Below are 27,309 nucleotides of genomic sequence, written 5' to 3' on the forward strand. Positions count from 1 at the left end.
TTGGATCACACTGAACTGCCTTTATATTCACCCATTACATGTGATTATGCTGGATCAATTGCACCCTTTTTCTAGCCCATCTAATCAAGAGATTAATATCACAATTCACTTCAGTCTCAGTTACATGCATACATTATTATGGTAACAGTCTTGATATCAGAACTCACTTCAATCATGGTTACTTGTATACACTATTATGGTAAGAGAGCAATTTCTAGTGATGATAGAGACTCATTGGATTTTAATCAGTTACTTGTATACCTTATTATGGTAATGGAGCAATCTCTAGTGATGCTTGAAGCATGTTGGACTTGAAACATTGGATTTTGTTAATATTTTATATCCATTTAGATAGATTATTCAACATGATATATGCCAAGGTTCATACACTTGCCTTGAATTTATAGAGATTAAAGTAATTGCATCATTTAGTGCCAGTGAGTGACTGGGCATATTTGGATAATATATCATTTGGGACCAGTGACTGGTCATGTTTGGTTTTATCGTTTAGGGTCAGTGGATGGGAATATTTGGATGGATCATTTAGGGTCAGTAACTTGGCATATTTGGATGTCATTGTTTAGGGCATGTGACTGGGAATATTTTGATGTATCATTTAGGGCCAGTCACTTGGCATAGTTGGTTGTATCGTTTAGGGCCAGTGGGTGGGAATATTTGGATGGATCGTTTAGGGCAAGTGACTTGGCCTATTTTGAATGCATCATTTGGGGTCAGTAACTTGGCATATTTGGATGTCATTGTTTAGGGCAAGTGACTGGGAATATTTGGATGTATCATTTAGGGCCAGTCAGTTGGATGCTATACAGCAGTAACTTGTCATATTTGGATGCTGCACAGTCTTTCTCTAGAGGGTATGCATATACATTGGCTGACTGACAGAGTTTTATAAACAGAAAAAAAAGATGCCAGAAATTTGAACTGAGTTTGGTCTTAAATATAAGAATATTTTGAAATCTTAAAGACTTGAGCACACAGGGTTGATTTTTGAAAAGTTGGAATATGGGTTTACCACATACCTGTCATAACACCAAGACAGTATGTATGGAGTGGGGATGGAGACTAAATGAAGTCCAAAGGGGGTCAGTGTGCATGACAAAAATAAAGCAAAGTTGTAGACTTGAGAATAGACCACCTTTCCTTAAAGCCTATAGAAAATGATTTGCAAATTAAAATCTGAAAATAACCTGTCTGTATTGTTCAAAATATTGAATACACTTACCAAGAAAAATAGTTGATAGTTAAATTTGATCACTTTACACATACATGTATGTGCAAACACTCACATAATAACAACAATACTGACACTAAATATAAACATCAAGTTTATGTCCATTGGATGGCAAAATATAGGCTAAATTAGATGCAGTCTTTGCTACTGTCATTAGCTCAATAGGGGTTTGAAGGTGATGTAGGTGTCATTAGTGTTCATCACTACACTCACTACTCCAGGGATTGGATGGTGCTGTTTAAACTTCTGCAGGATTCTCTGTGTGAATCCTGGTAAGAAATGAGTTATTCTGGATGACCATAATGTTGCATTGTCAAAACTGTATCTAATGCAGTCTGATCATGAGATATGCTTGTCTTTATAGAAAAATGAATGTACATCACATATGAGACTGACCATTTCATTGAGGGAAAGGGAGGCAATATTTTCAAGTTTAATGGGCCATAGTCCGGTATGGGTGTTAATGCTTTATCAACACAAATCAACTGTGCAAACTTGAGCGTTGCCTTATTATTGGCAGTCAGTCAGTCTGTTGTCAGTCAGTCCATTTACTTCATGGCGAAAATCATCCTGAAAAGCATCGGTCAGTTAATAGTATTTTAACAAGATTAAGATAAGGAATAATAATAAAGTGAACTGATCATGTGGAATATGTTACATAAGGTGGTGCTCCTATTTCAACATACATACACACAGGAATGACAAATGTCAGTGATACTGTTTGCACTATGTACAAATAATTAAATGCCCTCACCCACTGGTGTGGTTTACAAAGTAAAACTCCATGAACCAGGAGTTCCAAAATGTATTTTTGTTGGGCTTTGCTAATAGCTAATTGCTTCCTGTATCACCATCATAAATGAATCACAGTTGAACACTATTCTGTCAATTGAAATAATCATGAGTGCATTTTATATATGGAGTAAAATCTGACTCATTGTAATGTGTTGTTTACAAACTTGTCCATAGTCTTTAATTCAGATGGCTTAAACATTCTCATTCAAGGCAGTGATATGTAATGACTTTTATTCTCCTACATGCATCTGGCATCACTTTGATTTACCTATATTGGATTGTTCCACTTTGTGAACTTTACCTATGCATATTAGCACAGTGGACCTATGCATATTAGCACAGTGGGCTCACCCACAGCAGTCTTCAAAGTAATTTACACATCACACTCACTATTGTAAACCAGTTATTTAATATGTGGAATGATGGTTTATACCTGATCTCTCTGCCTTTTAATTACTACTGTTTAAACTGCCTAAAGGGTAGTTTTACATCAGCTATATCCAGGACTGCTTGCCATCTGTACATGTTACATGTTACAGGCATTTACAAAAGGTTACTGAAAATTGTGTCGGGGGTTTGGGGGTAAAAAAACATGTTTTAGCTTGACACACTGTTATGGTAGATATACTTTCATCAGAAAAAAGTTTTCCTCAGTAATTTTTACTCAAATTTTCAACAAGTTTGTGAATGGACTTAGTTTAAAATTTGGGTTTAATGGGAAACAGTGTGGAGTTTGTAGGTTCTTAGGTCAGAAATGTTAATTAATGACAGATCCAGAATGATTATGTTTGGAAAGGTTGCTGTGATCCACAGTACTTAAAATAGTCAGTTTTCAGTTTTTCACCTACAAGTGTACAATTTGCAGTGTTTGAGCCAGATGGAAATGGAGAATGACTTCCACTTTGCCCTCACTGCTAGTGCCCCATCTGCCCATCTAGCTCCTCCCCTAATATCTTTAACAGCATCTCCTTTGCCTTGCTCCAGATCATTAATACACCTTGCACCAAGTGAATCCCATGGGCTTATTGTAACAGAAATACCACAGTTGAATTTACGTTGATTAAAACCTGTTGGCACAGTAGCCTACAAATAACTGTCACATATGTAGATATTGTATTTGAATTGGGCTGGTTGTGGTGTTACTTGATTCCTACTGAAATGTCAGTGAAATTGCATGTACATAAAAGTTTGAAATAAGTAACATTATATAGTACACTGTATCAGCTCTTTCTTTTTATAAAGATCTTGTGACTAGAAATTTTGCAGAGAAATACATGTGCATTATTGCTGCATATGTACCGGTTATACATGAAATGGGTTGTCCTTAAATGAAATTTATGGTGGATTAAGGGGGAAAAAATACTAGATTGACTGATTATAAGCACATGCAATGAAAATAAATTATCATGTTCTCTCAAAAATAATCACATTCCCACAAGAAACATATCTTTATCTAGCTTTCATGTGGGAACACATCATTTTATTTTGAAAATGTTGCATATTCATTTGGGAATAACACGTCTTTCTTTGGGTAGTGCAGTAGTCTCATTTTGAAACTTGATACATTTTTTTTTCTATGCACATCCCTTTATTAGCCAACATAATATTCGTTTTGGAAACAAGATAGTTTTCTTGTGGGAATTAATTATATGTTATGGAGACATGATAATTGTATTCCTTTGTTTGACCTTAAAAGGTCAGTGTAGTATTTCTTGTGGAAACAAGATAGTTTTCTTGAGGGAAAGCAATATTTTGTTGTGGATCTTGATGAACCACCATAAAACATTGTTTGACAATGAATTCTTGTGATTGTATGCTGATTGTTCTTGCAGGCACATTGTCAGATGGTAAAGATACGGTAGCAGCAATAGATATGGGAGGAGGCTCCACACAAGTTACACTTATACCTACATTCAAGGTAAAAAAAAGAAATTGACTGTTCCACAAAATGTACATGCATATCCACATACAAGGTTAAAAAAAAAAATGCTCTACACAGGTTACACTTACTGGTTACACTTTACAGTTTCCTACTTTGCTCAGGGCTTGACTGTTGAAGATTAAAAATTTCCCAGATTTTCCTCCATGCATTTCCTGGTCCTTTTGAAACAAAGATCTTGTATACCTTGGTATAACTTACTTCCCATTATTTTGGAGGATGATTGTTGGTTGTACTTTCAGTTATAGACTTTACAGCTGGCCTTCCTTGAGATATGCATCTTTCACAAGACTACTAGCTTCACTTGGTCATTTTGACTTCCTGGACTGGGGCCCCGAGTGGCCAAGTGGTCTAAAATGCTCTCCGTCATGGATCACTGCCATCTCACCTCTGTCTGCATGGGTTCGAGTCTTGGGCTCGATCAATGTGGATATGTGAGAAAGCGTGCCGGTAGCTTCTCATGGGTCGGTGGTTCTTTCCGGGGTTTTCTCGAGTTCTTCCTCCACCATTAATACTGGCCACCATGTATAGCCTATTTTGTGCTGAAAAATGGCGTTAAACCCTATAACAACAACAACTTCCTGGACTTTATAGATAAATTGAAAAAAAACTAGCTGATAACTTTTAATAGGTTTTTATATTTTATAACTTCTTTATTGCATTTGAAGTAATTAGTATTATTAACACTGGCTGAATTTGTTTTCCTATACTTTGGACTTGTTCAATTCAATTTTCCTATTTAATAGCTACTAGACTAGTCCAGGTTAATTTCTCAAGTACTTGCGATCATCCACTTCAACCAGTTATCTGCTTTAGACAGTGCATTGTTTCCCTAATACCACATATAAAGAAGTTGAAATCATAGTATTTGAAAATAGCATAGAAGTATGTCAAAATTATTTCCTTCATGCTTGTTGCAAATCCACACAACTTATACCCATTCTGCTTTCAAAAGTACTTAATAATTGTACAGCAGAGCTGTACCTAAGGTAAAAAAGAACAGTTCACCATACAAGTTACACTAGCTCCATACAAGTTATACTTATACCTACATACAGGTTAACAAAGCTGCTCCACACAAGTTACACTCATACCAACATACAATGTAACAAATCTGTAGACTGCTCCACACAAGTTACACTTATACCATCATGCAAAGTAAAACAAAAAAATGTGTAGGCTGATCCATACAAAGTATACTGATATCTACATATGAGGTAAAAACACTCTAAAGTGCTTCACATAAGTCACACTTATATATACATACAGGTTTTAAAACAAAAATTTGACTGCTCCACATAAGTTACACTTATACTTACAAACAAGGAAAACAATATAGACTGATCCACACAAGTTACAATAATACCTGCTTCTAAGGTAAAGAAAATGTATTAGGATGCTCCATACAAGTTACACATATCCCAACATACAAGCTAAAGAAAACTGTAAATTATTATTTTATGGCAGTTGTAAAAAGAACTTTATGCAGCTTTTGTTTTAAAGTCTTCAGGATCAATGTATTTTGGAATCCACCTATCATGTATCTTAATGTGCAGCTCAATTTGTGTTTTTGTGTGTCTATTGACCTATTGTTAAGAGCCTGGTTATCTTGAGAAACCTTTCATTGTCAGGGCAGGTATAACTATAACATAGTCTGAAGGACTCACAGAGGGGCTTTGTAATAGGCGTATACCCCTACCCCCACCACAAAAACCAGCAGGAAAAACTAACTTTGTATAGGTAACCACTGTCACACATTCTGAAGCTTTTGATTGAACTTCCAACTTCGGAGAGCATGTGCTTCCCGCATGTTTTCAGTACATCATTGTCATGTGTACTAATTTTTTGTTAATTTAATCACTTACTCTGTCTGAACATTAGTATAGTCATTGGAAATTTAATTGTAATACAAGTTTTCAAATGCAATTGTAATTCAGTTGATTACATTCAAAGGTAATTGACCACATGTACAGATGTTGCATAGCTGAAAGTAATTGACCACATTTGCAGACACTACAAAGTCAAAATTAATTGACCCAGTATACAGATGCTACATGGCACAAAGGTAATTTACTGAATGTACAGACACTACATATCACAAAGGTAATTGACCCCATATACAGACACTACATATCACAAAGGTAATTGACCCCATATACAGACACTACATATCACAAGGGTAATTGACCCCACATACAGACACTGCATATCACAAAGATAATTGACCCCATGTACAGACACTTCTTATCACAAAGGTAATTGACAAATGTAATTGACCCCATGTACAGATACTATATATCACAAAGGTAATTGACCCCATGTACAGATACATACATACATGCATACACACACACAGGTGATGCTCGATTTATGCCAATTCAGTTTATACTCTTTCATTTAATGCCATTTATAATGAAGATATACCATTAAACTTTTGCCACTGTGTTCATTTTTACAATATTGCTGGCAGTGTGAGCTTTGAATCTTGCACAGCTCACTTATGTGTATTTACGTTACTTTCTATTTATGTCATAACCTCAAGAATGCATCTATGGCATAAATTGAGCATCATCTACACACACACACACACACACACATAGATAGACAGACATGTTCCAGTTTGTTTCTCATGACAGGAAACCATTGAGAAGTCGCAAGCTGATTATATCAAGAATGTCAGTCTCTTCAACAAGAATTACAGAATGTATACACATAGGTATGTATCTTCTATGGTATTAAACCCAGACCAGTTTGTTGCAGAAAATTTTAAATATAATTTCAGGTGTCTGTGTCTTTATTGTTCAAAAGACTACATATTTCTGTAAAACAAAACTCTATTTTAATTTTAATCCTACTTCCAATTTAATCAAGGTACTGTAATGGGCAAGCAGTCTTGCCATGTAAATATTTTAGTAAATGAAATTTATTGTTCATACTCTCAGTGTTAAAGGTATTCATTCTTTATGTTTATTATTACCTACTTTTATTCAGTGCATAGTATGGTATGGTTTCCAGTTTTATTTGATGTTCACATAAATTGTTCATAAATATTCTTTCAGCTTTTTAAATTCATGATTTTATTTCATAAATTGATGGTACAACTTCCTTCATCACTATCTGCATCATTTGCAACACCAAATTTCTCAAACAACCATGGTTGCAGGTGACCTACCCACCCCCGACTGCCTTCTTCATGCCTGGCTTTTGTCAATACAGCCATTGTGAGATAAAAAATTCAGATTTGAAATTGTGGAGAGAATGTCGGGAACAAGAAAGCCCTTTACTCTGGGGGCTTATGAGGGAAAGTGGTGTATTTCAGAGACTGGTGTGAAGTCAATAATATCGTCCCTTTGAGTGCCCTGATCCCCCAGATAGCTGACTTTTTTCACAGTTCTACAAGGAGAAAATGTGGACAGCACTTGCCATCAAAGGCTACCATTTCTTGAAATCTGACACATTTAGGCATCATGGCAGAAGAGATATATGTCATGATAAAGATATATTTAACGTAATAGCCAGTTTTGATTTGAATGAACTAATTCCCTCACCGTGTTTCCAAAATAGTATCTGTCCTGGGTCTTAACATGGTGTAATTCAGATGGTTCACATGATCCAATCTTTTTCCCATGATGCATACCTGAGATATAGGTAGGCTGCTAGCATTCCCTCATTACCTGTTCTCCTAATGTTAATATAATCAGGGAATGTATTTAAAGGAGAAATCAAATTTTGAACGTAAATTTTGTTTCTCTAAGAATATTTACCTAGTCACTTTACTTAAAGACCCTCCCATCCATCTTGCTATGCAAGCCCCCTCATTGGAAGTTTGCTAAGTTTAAAATCTGGGACACCTGATGGTGGCAAGGGGACATAATGGGCAAGATTTATTGCCCTTTGTCCATATGATCCAGTGTATAGACAGAAAAGATGAATTTTCATCTTTTTCATAGGGTTGGGTTCAGGAGGTTTTAGGCTTATACCCCTTATGTTAATATGATGGGATAAGTATTCATGGAGAAACATAATTCACCAGAAAAATTTGCTTTTTACAGTTTTAGAGTTTTCCTTTTAGTTTGTACCATATAGCCATTATTGTACTGAGAGATGCAGTTAAATGGTACTACATACATACATATATACATGCAGTAATGAGATCTTTGGGGAAGATGGAACAACAGTACCTTCAGTCACTGATACATGCACAAATGAACAATAAAGACACTTCCATTACTTTCAAACCCTCCAATTAATCACTGAGAGCAAGAAAGTCAGCAAATTAAATACTGTATTCTACAGTCCAAAGGATTTTAAACTCGTTCTATTTGCATTACCAACCCAACTTACAATTAAGAGATTATTATCAAGCAATTTGATGTATTCTGACAAAATTAATACACAAATATTTATGACAGTGCAAACCATCATAAAGTTATCAAAATGATTTTCAAATCAACACACAGGTCACAACCACACAAGTGTATTCCATCTTTTTCTTTTTTACCATTAATACATCTTTGAAAAAATTATTTATACTATAGCTGATCAAGTACACTTCTGTATTTGTGTATGATTTATCTACTTTACGTCAGTAGACAATTAATGATTATTAAAATTTCTCTGAAACAGATAAATAGTTTTCAACAAGATTTCAGCTTTCTAGATTATACTGTTATAAATCATACATGAAAATGTTTTCTTTAATAAATATTGTTCAGAAAATGGATTTAAAAACAAGCATTTTTAATAATGCCTGTATGGTTGTTATTATGTGAATGTGTGGAGATTGGAGATAGATAGATAGATAGATATAGGTCTACCAGCTACTTTCTGTTTAAAATTATATTTTAAATCCATAAAAGAGAACATTATGTTTCTTTTCTTAATCTGAATTTTCCAGTCATTTTCTATGAGCTTATATATGTAGATAACTTTTCATCAATTGTACAATATTTCTTATTTGGGACACATACACTTTCCCCTTTGGTACCACAGAACACACTTTTTGAGTAAAAAAAAACAGTCTGGAAGGTTGGCAGATATGAGCCATTGAGTGCTTTTCAATGCTGCATTTAAAGCTGAGCTGATTTTAATAGAATTAAATTTCTCTCAAAGTTTCTGTCACTGAATATTAAATCAGTATAACATCTTCATATTAAAACTGAGATATTTTCTAAGTTCACCCATATCTTACTTACATTTTATCATAATAAACAGTATTTAAAATTAAGTAATGTACCCAAATGCACACCACTACAATGATACCAAGTCAGTAAGTCATTCTGTCTTAATGTGACATAACAGAGATTTCAATTCTTCATAAATGGATGTGGTTTATGAATGTTAATAATTGAAATGAGGCTTGAGACTGTGTCTATATTCCATCCCATGTCCCATTGACAGAGGAACTTGGTAAATAATTTTACAGAATTCACTCAAATCTCACATAACATTTTGGCAGATCTCAGAGACTAGTACCCAGAAAATATCATAGGCAATGTACCAATGACATCAATATGTAAGCAAGATATCTCCAAATATAATATGCAGATTTCCTAGTGGTGTCACATGTTCAGTTTTAGCTTCTAATGACCTTCACCTAACTTTGAATTTTATTTGCTTGGTTTGTTGAGGTGGGATGGAGGGTGTAAACACTGACCTTTTTGAATTGTATTTGCCTGGTTTATTGTGGTGGGATGGAGGATATAAAGTTTGACCCTCTCAGCAAGACACCCAACTTTGAACTCTATTTGCCTCGTGTGTTGGGGTGGGATGGAGGATGTAAACACTGACCTTCATTGAATTGTATTTGCTGAGTTTGTTGGGGTGGGATGGAGGATGTAAACACTGACCTAAGCAAGATACCTTGAAGCTACTGGTATACTTTGGAGAATAGGTAGGGAGGCTGTCATAGTGTCAGCAAGAGGTCTAAAAGCTATTGGTATACTTTGAAAAGTGGAGCAGGGAGGCTGTCATAGTGTCAGCAAGAGGTCTAAAAGCTATTCATATACTTTGAAGAGTGGGGTATGGAGGCTGTCATAGTGTCAGCAAGAGGTCTGAAAGCTATTGGTATACTTTGAAGAGTGGAGTAGGGAGGCTGTCATAGTGTCAGCAAATGGTCTAAAAGCTATTGGTATACTTTGGAGAGTGGGTAGGGAGGCTGTAATAGTGTCTGCAAGAGGTCTAAAAGCTTTTGGTATACTTTGAAGAGTGGGTTACAGAGGCTGTCATAGTGTCAGCAAGAGGTCTAAAAGCTATTGGTAGACTTGGAGAGTGGGGTAGGGAGGCTGTCATAGTGTCAGCAAGGGGTCTAAAAGTTATTGTTATACTTTGGAGAGTGGGATAGGGATGCTGTCATAGTGTCAGCAAGAAGTCAAAAAGCTATTGGTGTACTTTGGAGAGTAGGGTAGAGAGCTCTCATAGTGTCAGCAAGCAGTCTAAAAGCTATTGGAATACTTTATAGAGTGGGTAGGGAGGCTGTCATAGTGTCAGCAAGAGGTCTAAAAGCTATTGTTATACTTTGGAGAGTGGGATAGGGATGCTGTCATAGTGTCAGCAAGAAGGCAAAAAGCTATTGGTGTACTTTGGAGAGTGGGGTAGAGAGCTCTCATAGTGTCAGCAGGCAGTCTAAAAAGTATTGGAATACTTTGGAGAGTGGGTAGGGAGGCTGTCATAGTGTCAGCAAGAGGTCTAAATACTATTGTTATACTTTGGAGAATGGGGTAGGGATACTGTCATAGTGTCAGCAAGAGGTCTAAAAGCTATTGGTATACTTTGTAGAGTGTGGTAGGGAGGCTGTCATAGTGTCAGCAAAGGTCTAAAAGCTATTTGACTATACTTTGGAGATTGAGGTAGGGAGGCTGTCATAGTGTCAGCAAGAGGTCTAAATGCTATTGGTATACTTTGGAGAGTGGGATAGGGAGGCTGTTATAGTGTCAGCAAGAGGTCTAACAGCTATTGGTATACTTTGGAGAGTGGGTAGGGAGGCTGTCATAGTGTCAGCAAGAGATCTACTTTACAGAGTGGGGTAAGGAGACTGTCATAGTGTCAGCAAGAGGTCTATAAGCTAGTGGTATACTTTGGAGTTTGGCGTGGGGAGGCTGTCATAGTGTCAGCAAGAGGTCTAAAAGCTATTGGTATACTTTGTAGAGTTTGGTAGGGAGGATGTCATAGTGTCAGCAAAGGTCTAAAAGCTATTTGACTGTATACTTTGGAGATTGAGGTAGGGAGGCTGTCATAGTGTCAGCAAGAGGTCTAAATGCTATTGGTATACTTTGGAGAGTGGGATAGGGAGGCTGTCATAGTGTCAGCAAGAGGTCTAAAGCTATCGGTATACTTTGGAGAGTGGGGTAGGGAGGCTGTCATAGTTTCTGCAAGAGGTCTAAAAGCTATTGGTATACTTTGGAGAGTGTGGTAGGGAGGCTGTCATAGTGTCAGCAAAGGTCTAAAAGCTATTTGACTATACTTTGGAGATTGAGGTAGTGAGGCTGTCATAGTGTCAGCAAGAGGTCTAAAAGCTATTGGTATACTTTGAAGAGTGGGGTAGGGAGGCTGTCATAGTGTCAGCAAGAGGTCTAAAAGCTATTGGTTTACTTTGAAAAATGGGGTATGGAGGCTGTCATAGTGTCAGCAAGAGGTCTAAAAGCTATTGGTATACTTTGAAGAGTGGGGTAGGGAGGCTATCATAGTGTCAGCAAGAGGTCTGAAAGCTATTGGTATACTTTGAAGAGTGGAGTAGGGAGGCTGTCATAGTGTCAGCAAATGGTCTAAAAGCTATTGGTATACTTTGGAGAGTGGGTAGGGAGGCTGTAATAGTGCCTGCAAGAGGTCTAAAAGCTTTTGGTATACTTTGAAGAGTGGGTTACAGAGGCTGTCATAGTGTCAGCAAGAGGTCTAAAAGCTATTGGTAGACTTGGAGAGTGGGGTATGGAGGCTGTCATAGTGTCAGCAAGAGGTCTAAAAGTTATTGTTATACTTTGGAGAGTGGGATAGGGATGCTGTCATAGTGTCAGCAAGAAGTCAAAAAGCTATTGGTGTACTTTGGAGAGTAGGGCAGAGAGCTCTCATAGTGTCAGCAAGCAGTCTAAAAGCTATTGGAATACTTTGGAGAGTGGGTAGGGAGGCTGTCATAGTGTCAGCAAGAGGTCTAAAAGCTATTGTTATACTTTGGAGAGTGGGATAGGGATGCTGTCATAGTGTCAGCAAGAAGGCAAAAAGCTATTGGTGTACTTTGGAGAGTGGGGTAGAGAGCTCTCATAGTGTCAGCAAGCAGTCTAAAAAGTATTGGAATACTTTGGAGAGTGGGTAGGGAGGCTGTCATAGTGTCAGCAAGAGGTCTAAATACTATTGTTATACTTTGGAGAATGGGGTAGGGATGCTGTCATAGTGTCAGCAAGAGGTCTAAAAGCTATTGGTATACTTTGTAGAGTGTGGTAGGGAGGCTGTCATAGTGTCAGCAAAGGTCTAAAAGCTATTTGACTATACTTTGGAGATTGAGGTAGGGAGGCTGTCATAGTGTCAGCAAGAGGTCTAAATGCTATTGGTATACTTTGGAGAGTGGGATAGGGAGGCTGTTATAATGTCAGCAAGAGGTCTAAAAGCTATTGGTATACTTTGGAGAGTGGGTAGGGAGGCTGTCGTAGTGTCAGCAAGAGATCTACTTTACAGAGTGGGGTAAGGAGACTGTCATAGTGTCAGCAAGAGGTCTATAAGCTAGTGGTATACTTTGGAGTTTGGGGTGGGGAGGCTGTCATAGTGTCAGCAAGAGGTCTAAAAGCTATTGGTATACTTTGGAGAATGGAGTAGGGATGCTGTCATAGTGTCGGCAAGATATCTAAATGCTATTGGTATACTTTGGAGAGTGGGATAGGAAGGCTGTCATAGTGTCAGCAAGAGGTCTAAAAGCTATTGGTATACTTTGGAGAGTGGGTAGGGAGGCTGTCATAGTGTCAGCAAGAGATCTAAAAGCTATTGGTATACTTTAGAGAGTGGGGTAAGGAGACTGTCAAAGTGTCAGCAAGAGGTCTATAAGCTAGTGGTATACTTTGGAGTTTGGGGTAGGGAGGCTGTCATAGTGTCAGCAAGAGGTCTAAAAGCTATTGGTATACTTTGGAGAATGGGGTAGGGATGCTGTCATAGTGTCGGCAAGAGGTCTAAAAGCTATTGGTATACTTTGTAGAGTGTGGTAGGGAGGCTGTCATAGTGTCAGCAAAGGTCTAAAAGCTATTTGACTGTATACTTTGGAGATTGAGGTAGGGAGGCTGTCATAGTGTCAGCAAGAGGTCTAAATGCTATTGGTATACTTTGGAGAGTGGGATAGGGAGGCCGTCATAGTGTCAGCTAGAGGTCTAAAAGCTATCGGTATACTTTGGAGAGTGGGGTAGGGAGGCTGTCATAGTTTCTGCAAGAGGTCTAAAAGCTATTGGTATACTTTGGAGAGTGGGGTAGGTAGGCTGTCATAGTGTCAGCAAGAGGTCTGAAAGCTATTGGTATACTTTGGAGAGTGGGGTAGGGAGGCTGTCATAGTGTCAGCAAGAGGTCTAAAAGCTATTGGTATACTTTTGAGAGTAGGCTGGGAGGCTATCATAGTGTCAGCAAGATACCTTGAGAACAATGGATTCTAATGAAAGCTTGGCTTTATGAGCAGTTTTCAATATCACACTACTAGCAAAATTCAGTTCATTCACCTTGCCCGATTTTTCTTTTCCTTCTTTGAAGTACCAGTGTAATAGATATTGTTTGGGATTTTTTTATGGATAGGGGGCATGGCAATTGGGGAGACAGATGGTGAGAGGAGAGATATGCATTTTTGTTTTTAAAACTCAAATCACTTCTGTTTGTATCAAAGCCATGGTTGTTGTATAATGAATTAAGTTAGAATAATAGAATGAATGTTGGAATTGCCAATGAGACAAGAAAATCCCACTTTTTGCATTGTATTATTTGTCTCTCTGTAAGCTTCATCAAAGACAAATAATGTAGCGAGGAGAATGGAATTTCCTTGTTATTGTGCCATTACCCATTGTTTGGATCATTTATTAAAATAATCAGTTTTCAATCACATCACTGAAGCTGTGCTGAATATTGACATCCTCAGAGTGTTTTTACTGCATCACGTAATCAAAGCAACATAGATACTGACTCGGCATAACACAAGACATCCAGACTGACAGCGATCTTAACTATTGGACATGAATGAGAAAATATGGTCAACTAGTGATAATAAGAATGATAAGAATGAAAATACAGCAGGCTCTTGACTACCCATAGTCTCGGGGACAAGAAGAAAACTTTGGATAATACAAGGGTTTTGAATAACCAGTGGTAATAAAGGTGCAAAAACAAAGTGCTATTTCATTCATTTTTCTATTCTTTTTCCGTACTTCATATTTGGGAAGCCATTACAATGGCACAGCATAAAAAAAGACAAAGACAATATTAAAACAAAGACAAAAATAATTGTAAAAATTATAGATATAATAATCTACATGGCATACAACAAAGACAAAATTACTGTTATCATCCATAGGCATGAAAATGATCAAATAGATTTTAGATTTGATGACTCAATAGATCACTCGATAATTTAATTTCTTTTTCATGTGACATTCACTTCTCTTCAACTGTTTTTCTCATTTCTAAACAACATGCTTAAAGAAACTTTGTCAACACAGTTAGTTCACACATTTTCATCTGGTTATCAAGAAGCAAATCGATTATTGGATTAGCGACACACAATAAACAAAACCAGCTTTTCAATTAACCAATAAGCACAGTTTGGACAGAGATGCATCATGATTCGAGAAATCAGACATGCCACTCATAACGACTTTCACGTTTAAGATAATGTTTCAGGATTTCAATAGGATTAGATGATTTCAGACTGCTAAATTACTTTAGTTAAGTTGGTGTTCTTGAAAACTTTATTTGAATAATAGATGTAAAAAGATACAAACAAAGAACAAATTTAGCCATGACTAGACAGTGGTATTCAGATAATAGTGTACTGTATATATTATTTTTTTGTGTTTATATATATATATATATATATATATATATATATATATATATATATATATATATATATATATATATATATATATATATGTGTGTGTGTGTGTGTGTGTCTGTGTGTCAGTTTGCTTTTAAACTGATCAGATAACAGAGGGAGAGAGAGAGCAAGAAATAACACATGATACAGTAATGCGGATTCTAGATATTGCTATTGAAATTATGCATGATACAGTAATGTGGATTCTTGATATTGCTAATGAAATTACACATGATACAGTAATGTGGATTTTGATAATGCTCTTGAAATTACACATGCTACAGTAATGTGGATTCTTGATATTGCTATTGAAATTATGCATGATACAGTTTAAAATGTGGATTCTTGATATTGCTATTGAAACTATGAATGATACAGTAATGTGGATTCCTGATATTGCTAATGAAATTATGCATGATACAGGAATGTGGATTCCTGATATTGCTAATGAAATTACACATGATGCAGTAATGTGGATTCTTGATATTGCTAATGAAATTATGCGTGATACAGTAATGTGGATTTTTATATTGCTAATGAAATTATGCATGATACAGTAATGTGGATTCTTGATATTGCTAATGAAATTATGCATGATACAGTAATGGGGATTCATGATATTGCTAATGATATTACACATGATACAGTAATGTGGATTCTTGATATTGCTAATTAAATTACACATGATACAGTAATGTGGATTTTAATATTGCTAATGAAATTACACATGATGCAGTAATGTGGATTATTAATATTGCTAATGAAATTATGCATGATACAGTAATGTGGATTCTTAATATTGCTGTTGAAACTTCAATTTACAAAGTTTCCAATTTTTTTCTTTTCAGTTATCTTCATTTGGGATTGTTATCAGCCAGATTTACTCTTCTTGGAGGTGATAATATTAAAGGTATTGAAGGATTCCAATTCAGTGTAATCTAACGAAACTTGGTTTTAATTGGGTTGAGCTTAATTCCATTCACTATTTCTATCATCTGAATAACAATAAAGAAGTTATTTTATTTTTTACTAAACTGCCTTTTTTTCACAGTTGCATCATCCAATGAATACTCAACATATAATAAATGTTTTTCTCTTTATTGAGGAGTGTTTCAATATTTGGCTCTGATTTTGTTGGTGGTTCATGCAGAGATCACTGCAATTTTATTAGCGAGTAGGTTGGTTAGGATGGAGTCATTTAAAGTAAAGTGCCTTTGTCGTGAACACACCATATAAACAGACTTGGGCAGGACCAATTGCAGGCTTTGTACCCAAATCCTTTTGGTCAAGAGTCCAACACACTGACTATGGTTTCTTGAGTATTTAGATCCAATCAAACTAGTCCTAACCCAGTGGTCATATATTCACATTCTAATTTTCCCACCAGCACATTTTCTATGTAAATGTCCTGTATGTAACGGTCACCTGCCTTCTTTGGTCAGTGACCAGGTATTTCCTAACCAAACAATCATTTCCCCTTTGAATACATTCCCCAGCCACATTAACATTAGGAAAAAAGCCTGCTACCTCCAAATCCAGCCCCATTAAAAGATGACTGTATCGTATAAATTTTAGAGATGTTCTGTATATGCATATCTCCATGTCAATTATCCGTTAAAGAACAAGACAATTAGGTTAAAAATATAAGCTGTGACGTCATCTTGTTTATGTCATATTGTTTATATCATCGATCACTTAGAAACAGAATATATATAATGACGTAAGCATTGATATTGAATTCAGTTTGAATTCAGTCTGATGAAACAATAAAGCGAAACTGGTCACACATTCTACGTGTTGGTGTTGTTTATTTTATAATTTAATGGACCAAGGGCAGTAACTCTTGCACATTACCTCCAGTTGCCACCACACTTGGTGTCACCAGTTTTTAAGCTGCACTTCTGTTGACAAGATCATACAAAATAAACCTCCCATTAGTCCAGGTCTTTGTTTGTGAAATGCAAAACTTTGGTATTAAGGTAAAATTGTGGTATCTATCATTTTATTTTGTTTAACGAATATTTTTTGAAATTTATTACTTTCTTGGACTTAGGCTTTTTAGACCACATGGTACAAGATGGTATCATTGACGCATGTTTACTTTCAGGTTTTCACACATGCTGTCTTATGTTTGTGCACTCTATTTATATCATATGTTATTTAGGGAATTATTAAAACAATTATTAACACACTGATATGTTACTTTATATATTGTTTCTATTTCTTATTGTTTTAGAAACATATTTTCTAAATGCAGTCAGTGCAGAAATACACAGCAAGAGAAGATATGCAAGAATTCTGCCTCGCATGTCCAAAATGTACCTCTTCTTCCCATTGTAGCATATACAATTTATGGTTGAAGGACACCTGGTCGACCATTGGCACGAGGCAAAGAGAAGAGGGGAAAAGCATGCATTGCCAGTATGGGTGTACCAAGCATACATCCGAATACAGAACCAGTTGTGAGCCTTGTGGGGTACACAACTGGCCCCCTTCCCCCTTAAATCAGCAGGATGACACCTAAAGTGACCAGAAGATTTGGGGGAGATAAATGTTGACATGTTGCAGTTGCAGTTAGTTACACCAGCCTTTCAGCAACATTTGTTGAATGGTACAGGAGACAGCAATGAAATTCCTGACTTCAGGCAAAACTTTACCTATCTATCTGTTTTTCTCAGATAATATGGATACAGTTGGGGATTGTTCCCCCATTTTCAGGCAGCCTAGTGGGCATGAGATTCCCTGCAAGTTGGCCTTCAGACCTGTAAGACTGGGTGCACAAGGTATTTTTCAGATCCAGTGGATCCAACATTTAGTACTGTCTTGCCATTTAGAGCTATACAAGCCATTCAGCTAGCCCAGCTGTGATCTCTGAGATCTGTCATCCCAGAGGGCGCAGTTCAGACTGGTAGGACCTATATCAGCAGCTCAATAGGTCACCCTTCCAGATCGTTTGACAGCATTTTACAATGCTGCTTCACAACTTCTGCTGAATTTGTTGCAGGGGGGTGGAAGAGGGAGAGTGGAAAAAGGCATCGCCCTGACAGATGCTGTCTTAGATACCTTAGGGGGCGGGAGATGGTATCTTCAGGGTAAGGGGGTGTACCTCCCGCCACCTCTCACCTATTCTCCTAAGGTATTGTGATTGGGCAATTTATTTAAAGAAGAAACCAGTTTTTCCTAGTAAACTATGCCACCATGGCATAGGAGATCTATCAGACCTACTTGTAGTTTTGATTTGAAAGTCTTCACTATGTATCCAAAATGGAATTGGTCCTGGGTCCTAACATGGCTCAACTCAGAGAAGTTCAAGCCATAAGCCAAGACCTTGATGAAGCTGATATCATACAAAACATGTTTTCAGGTCGCTTTACCTTCAGCATGCAGTGTGAATGAGTTATGCGCCACTTCTGTCAACCCCAGCTCTCTTCACTTCAGACCATATGTTTCAGTGATCCTCATGACACAACCAGGCTTTCTCGCCAAGAACAGGTTACCATCAGTGGGCATTCAGAGTTGATATATGATCCCACACATTTATAGATAAAATGAGAGCAGTGGCCATGTAAGCAAGGATGCTACCAGGGCATGCGATTGATTCATGCAAAATATGTACAAATTCACACACTTGGAAAGTGGTGATGTGAGAGAACTCCTGCAAATTAATTTCAAGTCGCACATATGAAAATCTAGTCTGCACGGCATGTAACTTTATTTAGCTGTTCTCCCTTAAAGTACTTGTACAAATGATAAAATTATTGAAGCACTTGTCACAACGTCTATATTTTTGTACCTGTTTACACATCTGGTTTCTTTGACTTGACATGAGTGGTTGTTAAACTGAATTTGATTGGCACATTGGGCCCCATAACAAGCAATATGTCAAAGTTAGAACCTTGCATAAAGGAAGTTTTACAAATGCGTGTTTGTAATACAGGCTATCTAGAAGACCATAAATGGCGGATTCCCATCGTTGTTCATCTGTAGATGACAATTTAGTTTGGCAAATAGTGGCTGATCATATTAATGAAGGCCATTTATTTTTTTAAGTTTTGAAATATATCAGATTATAGGAGCTGGGAATGTGTTAATATACATGCCAGTGAGTGATTTTGAACCAAAAAATGGCATTAAATTTTAGTCAAATGTATATGAGGATGGACCAAAACAGACAGCATTATGGTTGTTATGTATATTTAATTTAATTATTTATTTGTTAGTTTTAATTTTTTTTATTCCATTACATGTTATTGTAATGTAACATTGTTTACTGGACTTGACCTGGTCCAAAATTGGGGTCATTTCTGTTTGACCTGATTGACTTTTTTTATTTTTTTATTTCATTGATGCAAACAACTAATACTAGCTTCATTATTCTCTGTGGGTATGAGTTCATTGACCAAATTATTATTCAGGTAAACAATGTCATGTCGATTTGGGTCGGGGTTTTGGGGATTCCAAAGTGAATTTTATAGGGTATTATGTTTTAAATAAACAAGGCTCATTAAATCGTGCTAGAAAGTTATTTTCCATTCGGTAATGGTTGTTTTTAGAAAATGCTAGTTTGTGACCTGAGGTCAAGCAGAGAACTATATTATCTTGTGACTGAATATTTTATCAGTTGTGCTTTAACATCTGGCATTTTAAGTTCTATTATGTTGTGTCCAGTTTGAACTGAATTTTTTTCTTTTTCAAATTATTGAATTCAGGTGATTATTTTCTCTGGAAATACAAAAGTTCTCTGACAAATTGTTGGATAAATACATTCATTGGAATTTATTCTGAATTCAAACCTGGAATAATATTTCTGTGATTCAACAAGAGACTGTTGACACATCAGTACTTTGAAGGCTATAAGACCCACGTCGTCGCCTTTTGGATCTCATTGGGACTTCAGCTCAGTTTCATTCAGGACTTTTTATTACTAGGTTTTGTGATTTTAATTCTTGGATTACAATTTGGATTTAGTTTGCAATGCCGTTAAGTTTTTTCTTCTCATTTTTCACTTTTTATTCATGGGAAATAAATTATTTGTTAAATTTTACAAAGCTTGCTGTCTTCACTCTTTTCTGTTACTTATTTTAAGAGCAGAGACTTGTAACAATGGTCAACCCTTTATTTCAGCAGTATTTCAAAATTAAATGTAGAAAAGGCAGACAAACAAGCAAAATTAAAACACAAACAATAGTAAAGTGCACTTTTTCTTTCTTTTCTAGTCACAGTTTAACCTTGTTGGATCACGTGAGAAGGCTCTCCAGTAGCTTATCATGGGATAGTGGTTCTTACTGAGGTTTTTATGGGTTCTTCCCCTGCCATTTATACATTCTGCCATGTATAGCCTATCATGCACTGAAAAATAATCCATTTTCATTAGGGTCAGAGTCATTCAGTATTCTAAATGTCTTGTAAAGGCAGGTGATGTTTCAGTTCATGGGTCACAACAAAATAGCCATATACTGCTTCTTTTGATTTTTTTTCATCACAGTCTTCTTGCATAAGCCTGACTGTCTTTTGATCTGACAGATCTAGATAATGTTTTTGTAATGTGAACTAAGATTGGTGTACCTATTTGATGTCATTTTTTGGATGGATTAAACTGGGCAGGATACAGTAACCTTGTGTGGAATATAAATCTTTTGAGATAACATATACCTATAATTATGATTTTATTGTACAGTGCACATAAAACAATATTGACAATAATAATACATGCAGTAATAATAATAATACATGCAATAATAATAATAATAATAACAATAATAATAATAATAATTTTCATTGCATAGTATTTGTTCATAACAAATTTTAAAAGGTGACCCTGTACATCAGTTATCATTTGCAATGTCAAGTTTTGCTTTTCCCATGAGTGGCTGGTAATGAGAGGTTTTACATACAATTAAGTGTCTTTTTCTTTCATGCAGTTGGTTATTTTGAACATGATTACCCCAGATAATAATAATATTGATGATGATAATAATAATAATATCATCTTTATTTCTTGTGTGGAATTTAATTCTTTGAAAAATAATTTTAATTGTCAATTAAAATGTCATTTTTTTGGCCAGGTAAAGAAAAGTACTGTAGCTTATATATTTATTGCAAAATCATATTAAGTCAGTGCCAGTGAATACTGCAGTCAAGCTATTTAACAATCAAACTGTGAATTTCTCTTTAAATTTTTTAATGTTTATAGTTGGTTCTTGCTTGCTAGAGAAACACAAACCAGAAAGATTATATATTTTTCTCAGGTTTAAGACTGAAACTCTCCATCTTCCCCAGATGTAAAGTTTCTTCAAATGTTAATGTAAAATGATAATCTTGGATAAAAAGCTCACTGTGTTAAGATTAATGAATATTGTGCTAGTATGGTTCATTTTTCGTCAACACATAGAAAGATGAAATAGTCTATTAGCTTGAAGCTTTTATGACATTCAAACAGGACTTGTCTCCCCAGGCACTTGCAAACTGAATAAATTAAAAATGTTTCAAATCAGTCATGTTGATATGCATTAATTACACTTGACTCATATTGGATTAACTTGAAAGTAATTGGCCAAAGTATTGTGATAAAGATGTACAAGAATAGTACTGGTAAAGGTGTCATTGAGGTGTAATACCCATAAATGCTTCTTTTTGTGAGGAGTGATTCAGGTATAATACATGTAACTTCTTCTTTTTGCAATGAGTGATTCTCATATAATACCTGTAAATAATTATTTTTGCAAGGAGTGATTCACATATAATACCTGTAAATGATTATTTTTGCAAGGAGTGATTTAGATTGATTAAGGTATAATACCCATAAATGCTTCTTTTTACAAGGAGTGATTATGGTATAAACCCATAAATGCTACCACTCCGGTGGCCTGAGTGGTTAGAGCATCCACCTTGGATGCAGGAGGTCGCAGGTTTGAACACAGGCTGAGTCATACCAAAGACTTATAAAAATGGTACTAGCAGCTGCCTCACTTGGCGTTCAGCATTAAGAGGTTAGTGCTGTGACTGGTCAGCCTGGTGTCAGGATAATGTGACTGGACAGGACATGATGCTATATGTCTGCAGCATGATGCCCCAATGCTAGACATCACTATAAACTGCCAAGCCAGCAGACATCATAGTGATATGACTAAAAAAGTTTTAAAGCTACATTAAAAATCCAGATCATAAACCTACCTATGAATGCTTCATTTTGCAAGGAATGATTCAGGTACAGTACCTGTAAATGCTTCATTTTGCAAGGAGTGATTCAGGTACAGTACCTGTAAATGCTTCATTTTGCAAGGAGTGATTCAGGTACAGTACCTGTAAATGCTTCATTTTGCAAGGAGTGATTCAGGTACAGTACCTGTAAATGATTCATTTTGCAAGGAGTGATTCAGGTACAGTACCTGTAAATGATTCATTTTGCAAGGAGTGATTCAGGTACAGTACCTGTAAATGATTCATTTTGCAAGGAATGATTCAGGTACAGTACCTGTAAATGATTCATTTTGCAAGGAGTGATTCAGGTACAGTACCTGTAAATGATTCATTTTGCAAGGAATGATTCAGGTACAATACCTGTAAATGATTCATTTTGCAAGGAGTGATTCAGGTACAGTACCTGTAAATGATTCATTTTGCAAGGAATGATTCAGGTACAGTACCTGTAAATGCTTCATTTTGCAAGGAGTGATTCAGGTACAGTACCTGTAAATGCTTCATTTTGCAAGGAATGATTCAGGTACAGTACCTGTAAATGCTTCATTTTGCAAGGAGTGATTCAGGTACAGTACCTGTAAATGCTTCATTTTGCAAGGAATGATTCAGGTACAGTACCTGTAAATGCTTCATTTTGCAAGGAGTGATTCAGGTACAGTACCTGTAAATGATTCATTTTGCAAGGAATGATTCAGGTACAGTACCTGTAAATGATTCATTTTGCAAGGAGTGATTCAGGTACAGTACCTGTAAATGATTCATTTTGCAAGGAATGATTCAGGTACAATACCTGTAAATGATTCATTTTGCAAGGAGTGATTCAGGTACAGTACCTGTAAATGATTCATTTTGCAAGGAATGATTCAGGTACAGTACCTGTAAATGCTTCATTTTGCAAGGAGTGATTCAGGTACAGTACCTGTAAATGCTTCATTTTGCAAGGAATGATTCAGGTACAGTACCTGTAAATGCTTCATTTTGCAAGGAGTGATTCAGGTACAGTACCTGTAAATGCTTCATTTTGCAAGGAATGATTCAGGTACAGTACCTGTAAATGCTTCATTTTGCAAGGAGTGATTCAGGTACAGTACCTGTAAATGATTCATTTTGCAAGGAATGATTCAGGTACAGTACCTGTAAATGATTCATTTTGCAAGGAGTGATTCAGGTACAGTACCTGTAAATGCTTCATTTTGCAAGGAATGATTCAGGTACAGTACCTGTAAATGCTTCATTTTGCAAGGAGTGATTCAGGTACAGTACCTGTAAATGCTTCATTTTGCAAGGAGTGATTCAGGTACAGTACCTGTAAATGCTTCATTTTGCAAGGAGTGATTCAGGTACAGTACCTGTAAATGCTTCATTTTGCAAGGAGTGATTCAGGTACAGTACCTGTAAATGCTTCATTTTGCAAGGAGTGATTCAGGTACAGTACCTGTAAATGCTTCATTTTGCAAGGAGTGATTCAGGTACAGTACCTGTAAATGCTTCATTTTGCAAGGAGTGATTCAGGTACAGTACCTGTAAATGCTTCATTTTGCAAGGAGTGATTCAGGTACAGTACCTGTAAATGCTTCATTTTGCAAGGAGTGATTCAGGTACAGTACCTGTAAATGCTTCATTTTGCAAGGAGTGATTCAGGTACAGTACCTGTAAATGCTTCATTTTGCAAGGAGTGATTCAGGTACAGTACCTGTAAATGCTTCATTTTGCAAGGAGTGATTCAGGTACAGTACCTGTAAATGCTTCATTTTGCAAGGAGTGATTCAGGTACAGTACCTGTAAATGCTTCATTTTGCAAGAAGTGATTCAGGTACAGTACCTGTAAATGCTTCATTTTGCAAGGAGTGATTCAGGTACGGTACCTGTAAATGCTTCATTTTGCAAGGAGTGATTTAGGTACGGTACCTGTAAATGCTTCATTTTGCAAGGAGTGATTCAGGTACAGTACCTGTAAATGCTTCATTTTGCAAGGAGTGATTCAGGTACAGTACCTGTAAATGCTTCATTTTGCAAGGAGTGATTCAGGTACAGTACCTGTAAATGCTTCATTTTGCAATGAGTGATTCAGGTACAGTACCTGTAAATGATTCATTTTGCAGGAATGATTGAGGTATAATAGATGTAAATGCTTTCACAATTACTTCTGAGCAGTTTTATAGATTTAACGTTTCCAGCTATCTATATGTCTCATGTCCTTTCAGGTTCAGAAAGTGTTGACTTATCGAGTCCTTGCATCCCACCTGGCTATTCTGGTCACTGGTCTTTTGGAGGCCAGGAGTATAAAATCCAGTAAGTAGATTCTGTATATTGTTAGGGCTTGAGGAAAATTGTGTTTGACTATGCAGCATGGTATCTGATCTACTGTGGGTTCTCTGTGACAGTGACATAGAAAATTATAAGTACTTGTTGGCTACATTTCGTCACAAATAATAAGCAGTAGTAATCATTATGTTGTATCTGTTATCTTGTTTCAGGCGGCAGAATATACATTTTGACTGAGCTCACTTTCTGGTTATATCTTTTTACTTCAGCTTGCAGAGTACATATTTAGACGAGCTCATTATTTATCACTTTTTATTTCTGTCTGTAGAATAGACATTTAGACTTGAGCTCAGAGCTTATCTCTTGTTCAGCCTGCAGAATACACATTTACACTTGAGCTCAGAGCTTATCTCTTGTTCAGCCTGCAAAATACACATTTATACTTGAGCTCAGATCCTATCTCTTGTTCAGCCTGCAAAATACACATTTATACTTGAGCCCAGATCCTATCTCTTGTTCAGCCTGCAAAATACACATTTATACTTGAGCTCAGATCTTATCTCTTGTTCAGCCTGCAAAATACACATTTATACTTGAGCTCAGATCTTATCTCTTGTTCAGCCTGCAGAATACATACTGTAGTATCATTTATTTCTCCTTCAAATACGTTCCCCGATCACATTAACGTTAGGAATATAAGCCTGCTACCTCTCAAATCCAGCCCTACTAAAAGACGAAAATTCGTCTTTTCGGTCTATCTTATATAGACCAAAGGGCAATAACTCTTGCCCCTTACCTCCCCTTGCCACCGCCAGGTGTCGCTAGTTTTTAAGCTTCGCTTGTACTGATAACACATACATTATACCTCCAAACAATCCAAGCCATCTTAGCATTAAATTGGACCATCCGAAGTTAAATTTGGATTTATTGCGTTGGACAATCATTCTTCTAAAGGTTGTATACATTATTTTAACAATTTTTCTCAAAATTGAGTGACTTTGTCACCCTTACGGATTTCGTTTACTGAAGACCATGTTACACACGCTATCGCCGAACTCGTGTTGTTAATTAAGAGTTAACGCGACACTGACTAATTTCGCTTACTCCGTTAGTAACAGTTGTGGTATTAGCGAATTAATAACATGCTGAATTGCTAATTTGTGCTTTGTTTTCTTTTCTTGTGTCGTTTCAGTAGAAATATGAACCAAATGCATGAAATGCAAAAAGTTCAAAGCAAAAGAAGACAACCATGACTCTTGTATTGTATGTACCAAGTGTACATCATCTATACCATGCAGTGTGTGTAATACTTGGACAGAGCAAATGTGGGCTGATGTAGTCCAGAAGGCAGCAAAAGGGAGGGATAGACGGAATAAGTCGAAGAAAGATAGCATTGATGTCCTCAGTATACATCCGAAGACAGCCTCCATTGCGAGCCTTGTGGGGGACGTTGGGGTCCCCCCTCCACCTAAAGTTCGTCGTTTGCAACCGTCAGCCACAGTAACATCAGCGGCAATGGAGGGAAATAATGTTGACAGGGTACAACAGTCCAACTTTGAACAGATGTGTCGTTTGGTCCAGGAAACAACGACGCAGCTATTGACATCAGGCCAGATATTACCCTTATTTCCCTCGCTCGCTAACACAGCTTTGTCTGACTCTTTGGGGGAATGTTCCCCCAATTTTAGGTTGCCCAGTGGGCGTAAGTCCCCCCGCATGTCCGAGCATGGCCTTCGGGCCTGTAAGTCAGGACGCATGGGGTTTTTACTGGATCCATCGGATTCATTTCTTTATACAACCTCTACGTCACCGGCCGTCCAACCGTCCCAGCATGGGGACCCTATTGGTAAAACGATCCGACCAAACATGACTTACGGGGATTTTAATGATAAATCCGTCCGTCAAGCTGTACCGCCGGCAACATACCAATACTAGGGCGGAGATTTTAGTGAGAAATCTGTCTGTCCAGCCAGGCCATTGGAGCAGCCGGTACCAGTGATAGCAGGACCATCGCCAACATTCAGACTGACCACAAGCCAGACAAACCAGCCAGCAGGGCCGGCCGTCCATATGTTCACGGCTTATCCACAAGGGAGAGTTAGTGACAGTGTTAAGGATGACGGAATCACGTCATCTATGCCACCTGGTATGCTCTATCCAGAAATGCAAGCTATTACAGAACACGACTTGGCACACAGTGAGGGTGATGAAACTCCTGCAAATCAGCCGTACACAGATCCAACCATGGAACGGACTGAGTTTGGCTTCAAGGCGGCAGTGGAAGAAATTTATAGGGTGTTGGCAATTTCAGAATGCCCTCCACCTCCTACTGCCACTCAAGACTACAAAGTTAAGGCGTCTGTAGATCTTGATGGGGAGGAAGAGACGCCATCCTTCCGGCTCCTTCCCCAGTCGGCAAAAATTAAGGAGATCACCGATCGTCTATCAGGACGAATATGTGATCCGGGGAATGCTAAGGCATTCTTTTCAGAAAGCCAAATACCAGCGATGTTCTCGGGTCGCTGGTACAAAACTCATTCAGATGCCTTCAGTACAGATCTTCCGGCCCTGGACAAAAATATGGCAGCAGTTCACCTGTCCGCTCCACTGTTTTACAAAGTGGACAAAAATGTGTTCCATGCCACGTCAAAGCTAGTCCGGAATGTAGTCGCTACGTCTTCAATGTTAGACTTGGCTTCATTAGCCATTTTCCGACTCACAGAAAAATCCGACAATGACCACGCTTGGGAAGCGATGGCCCGGATTGCTAGAGTTATTAACAGGGCAGCTCACCATTCCATGGCTAATGCGTTG

General features: G+C 37.1%; 1 protein-coding gene across 1 annotated transcript in view; it reads left to right on the forward strand.

The window, feature by feature from the left end:
* The window catches only part of LOC149804526 (ectonucleoside triphosphate diphosphohydrolase 5-like), a 91,088-nt gene that overhangs the window by 22,779 nt on the left and 41,000 nt on the right, over positions 1-27,309 (forward strand). The window contains exons 7-10 of the mRNA XM_089941103.1: positions 3,877-3,962; positions 6,620-6,699; positions 15,879-15,940; positions 24,435-24,522. Of these exons, the coding sequence (XP_089797229.1) occupies positions 3,877-3,962; positions 6,620-6,699; positions 15,879-15,940; positions 24,435-24,522 (316 nt within the window). The remainder of the gene's footprint in view (positions 1-3,876; positions 3,963-6,619; positions 6,700-15,878; positions 15,941-24,434; positions 24,523-27,309) is intronic.

Source organism: Sinohyriopsis cumingii, chromosome 2 (assembly GCF_028554795.1).
Source record: "Sinohyriopsis cumingii isolate HCF-2022 chromosome 2, ASM2855479v2, whole genome shotgun sequence".
In the NCBI taxonomy this organism is placed as follows: Eukaryota; Metazoa; Mollusca; class Bivalvia; order Unionida; family Unionidae; genus Sinohyriopsis; species Sinohyriopsis cumingii.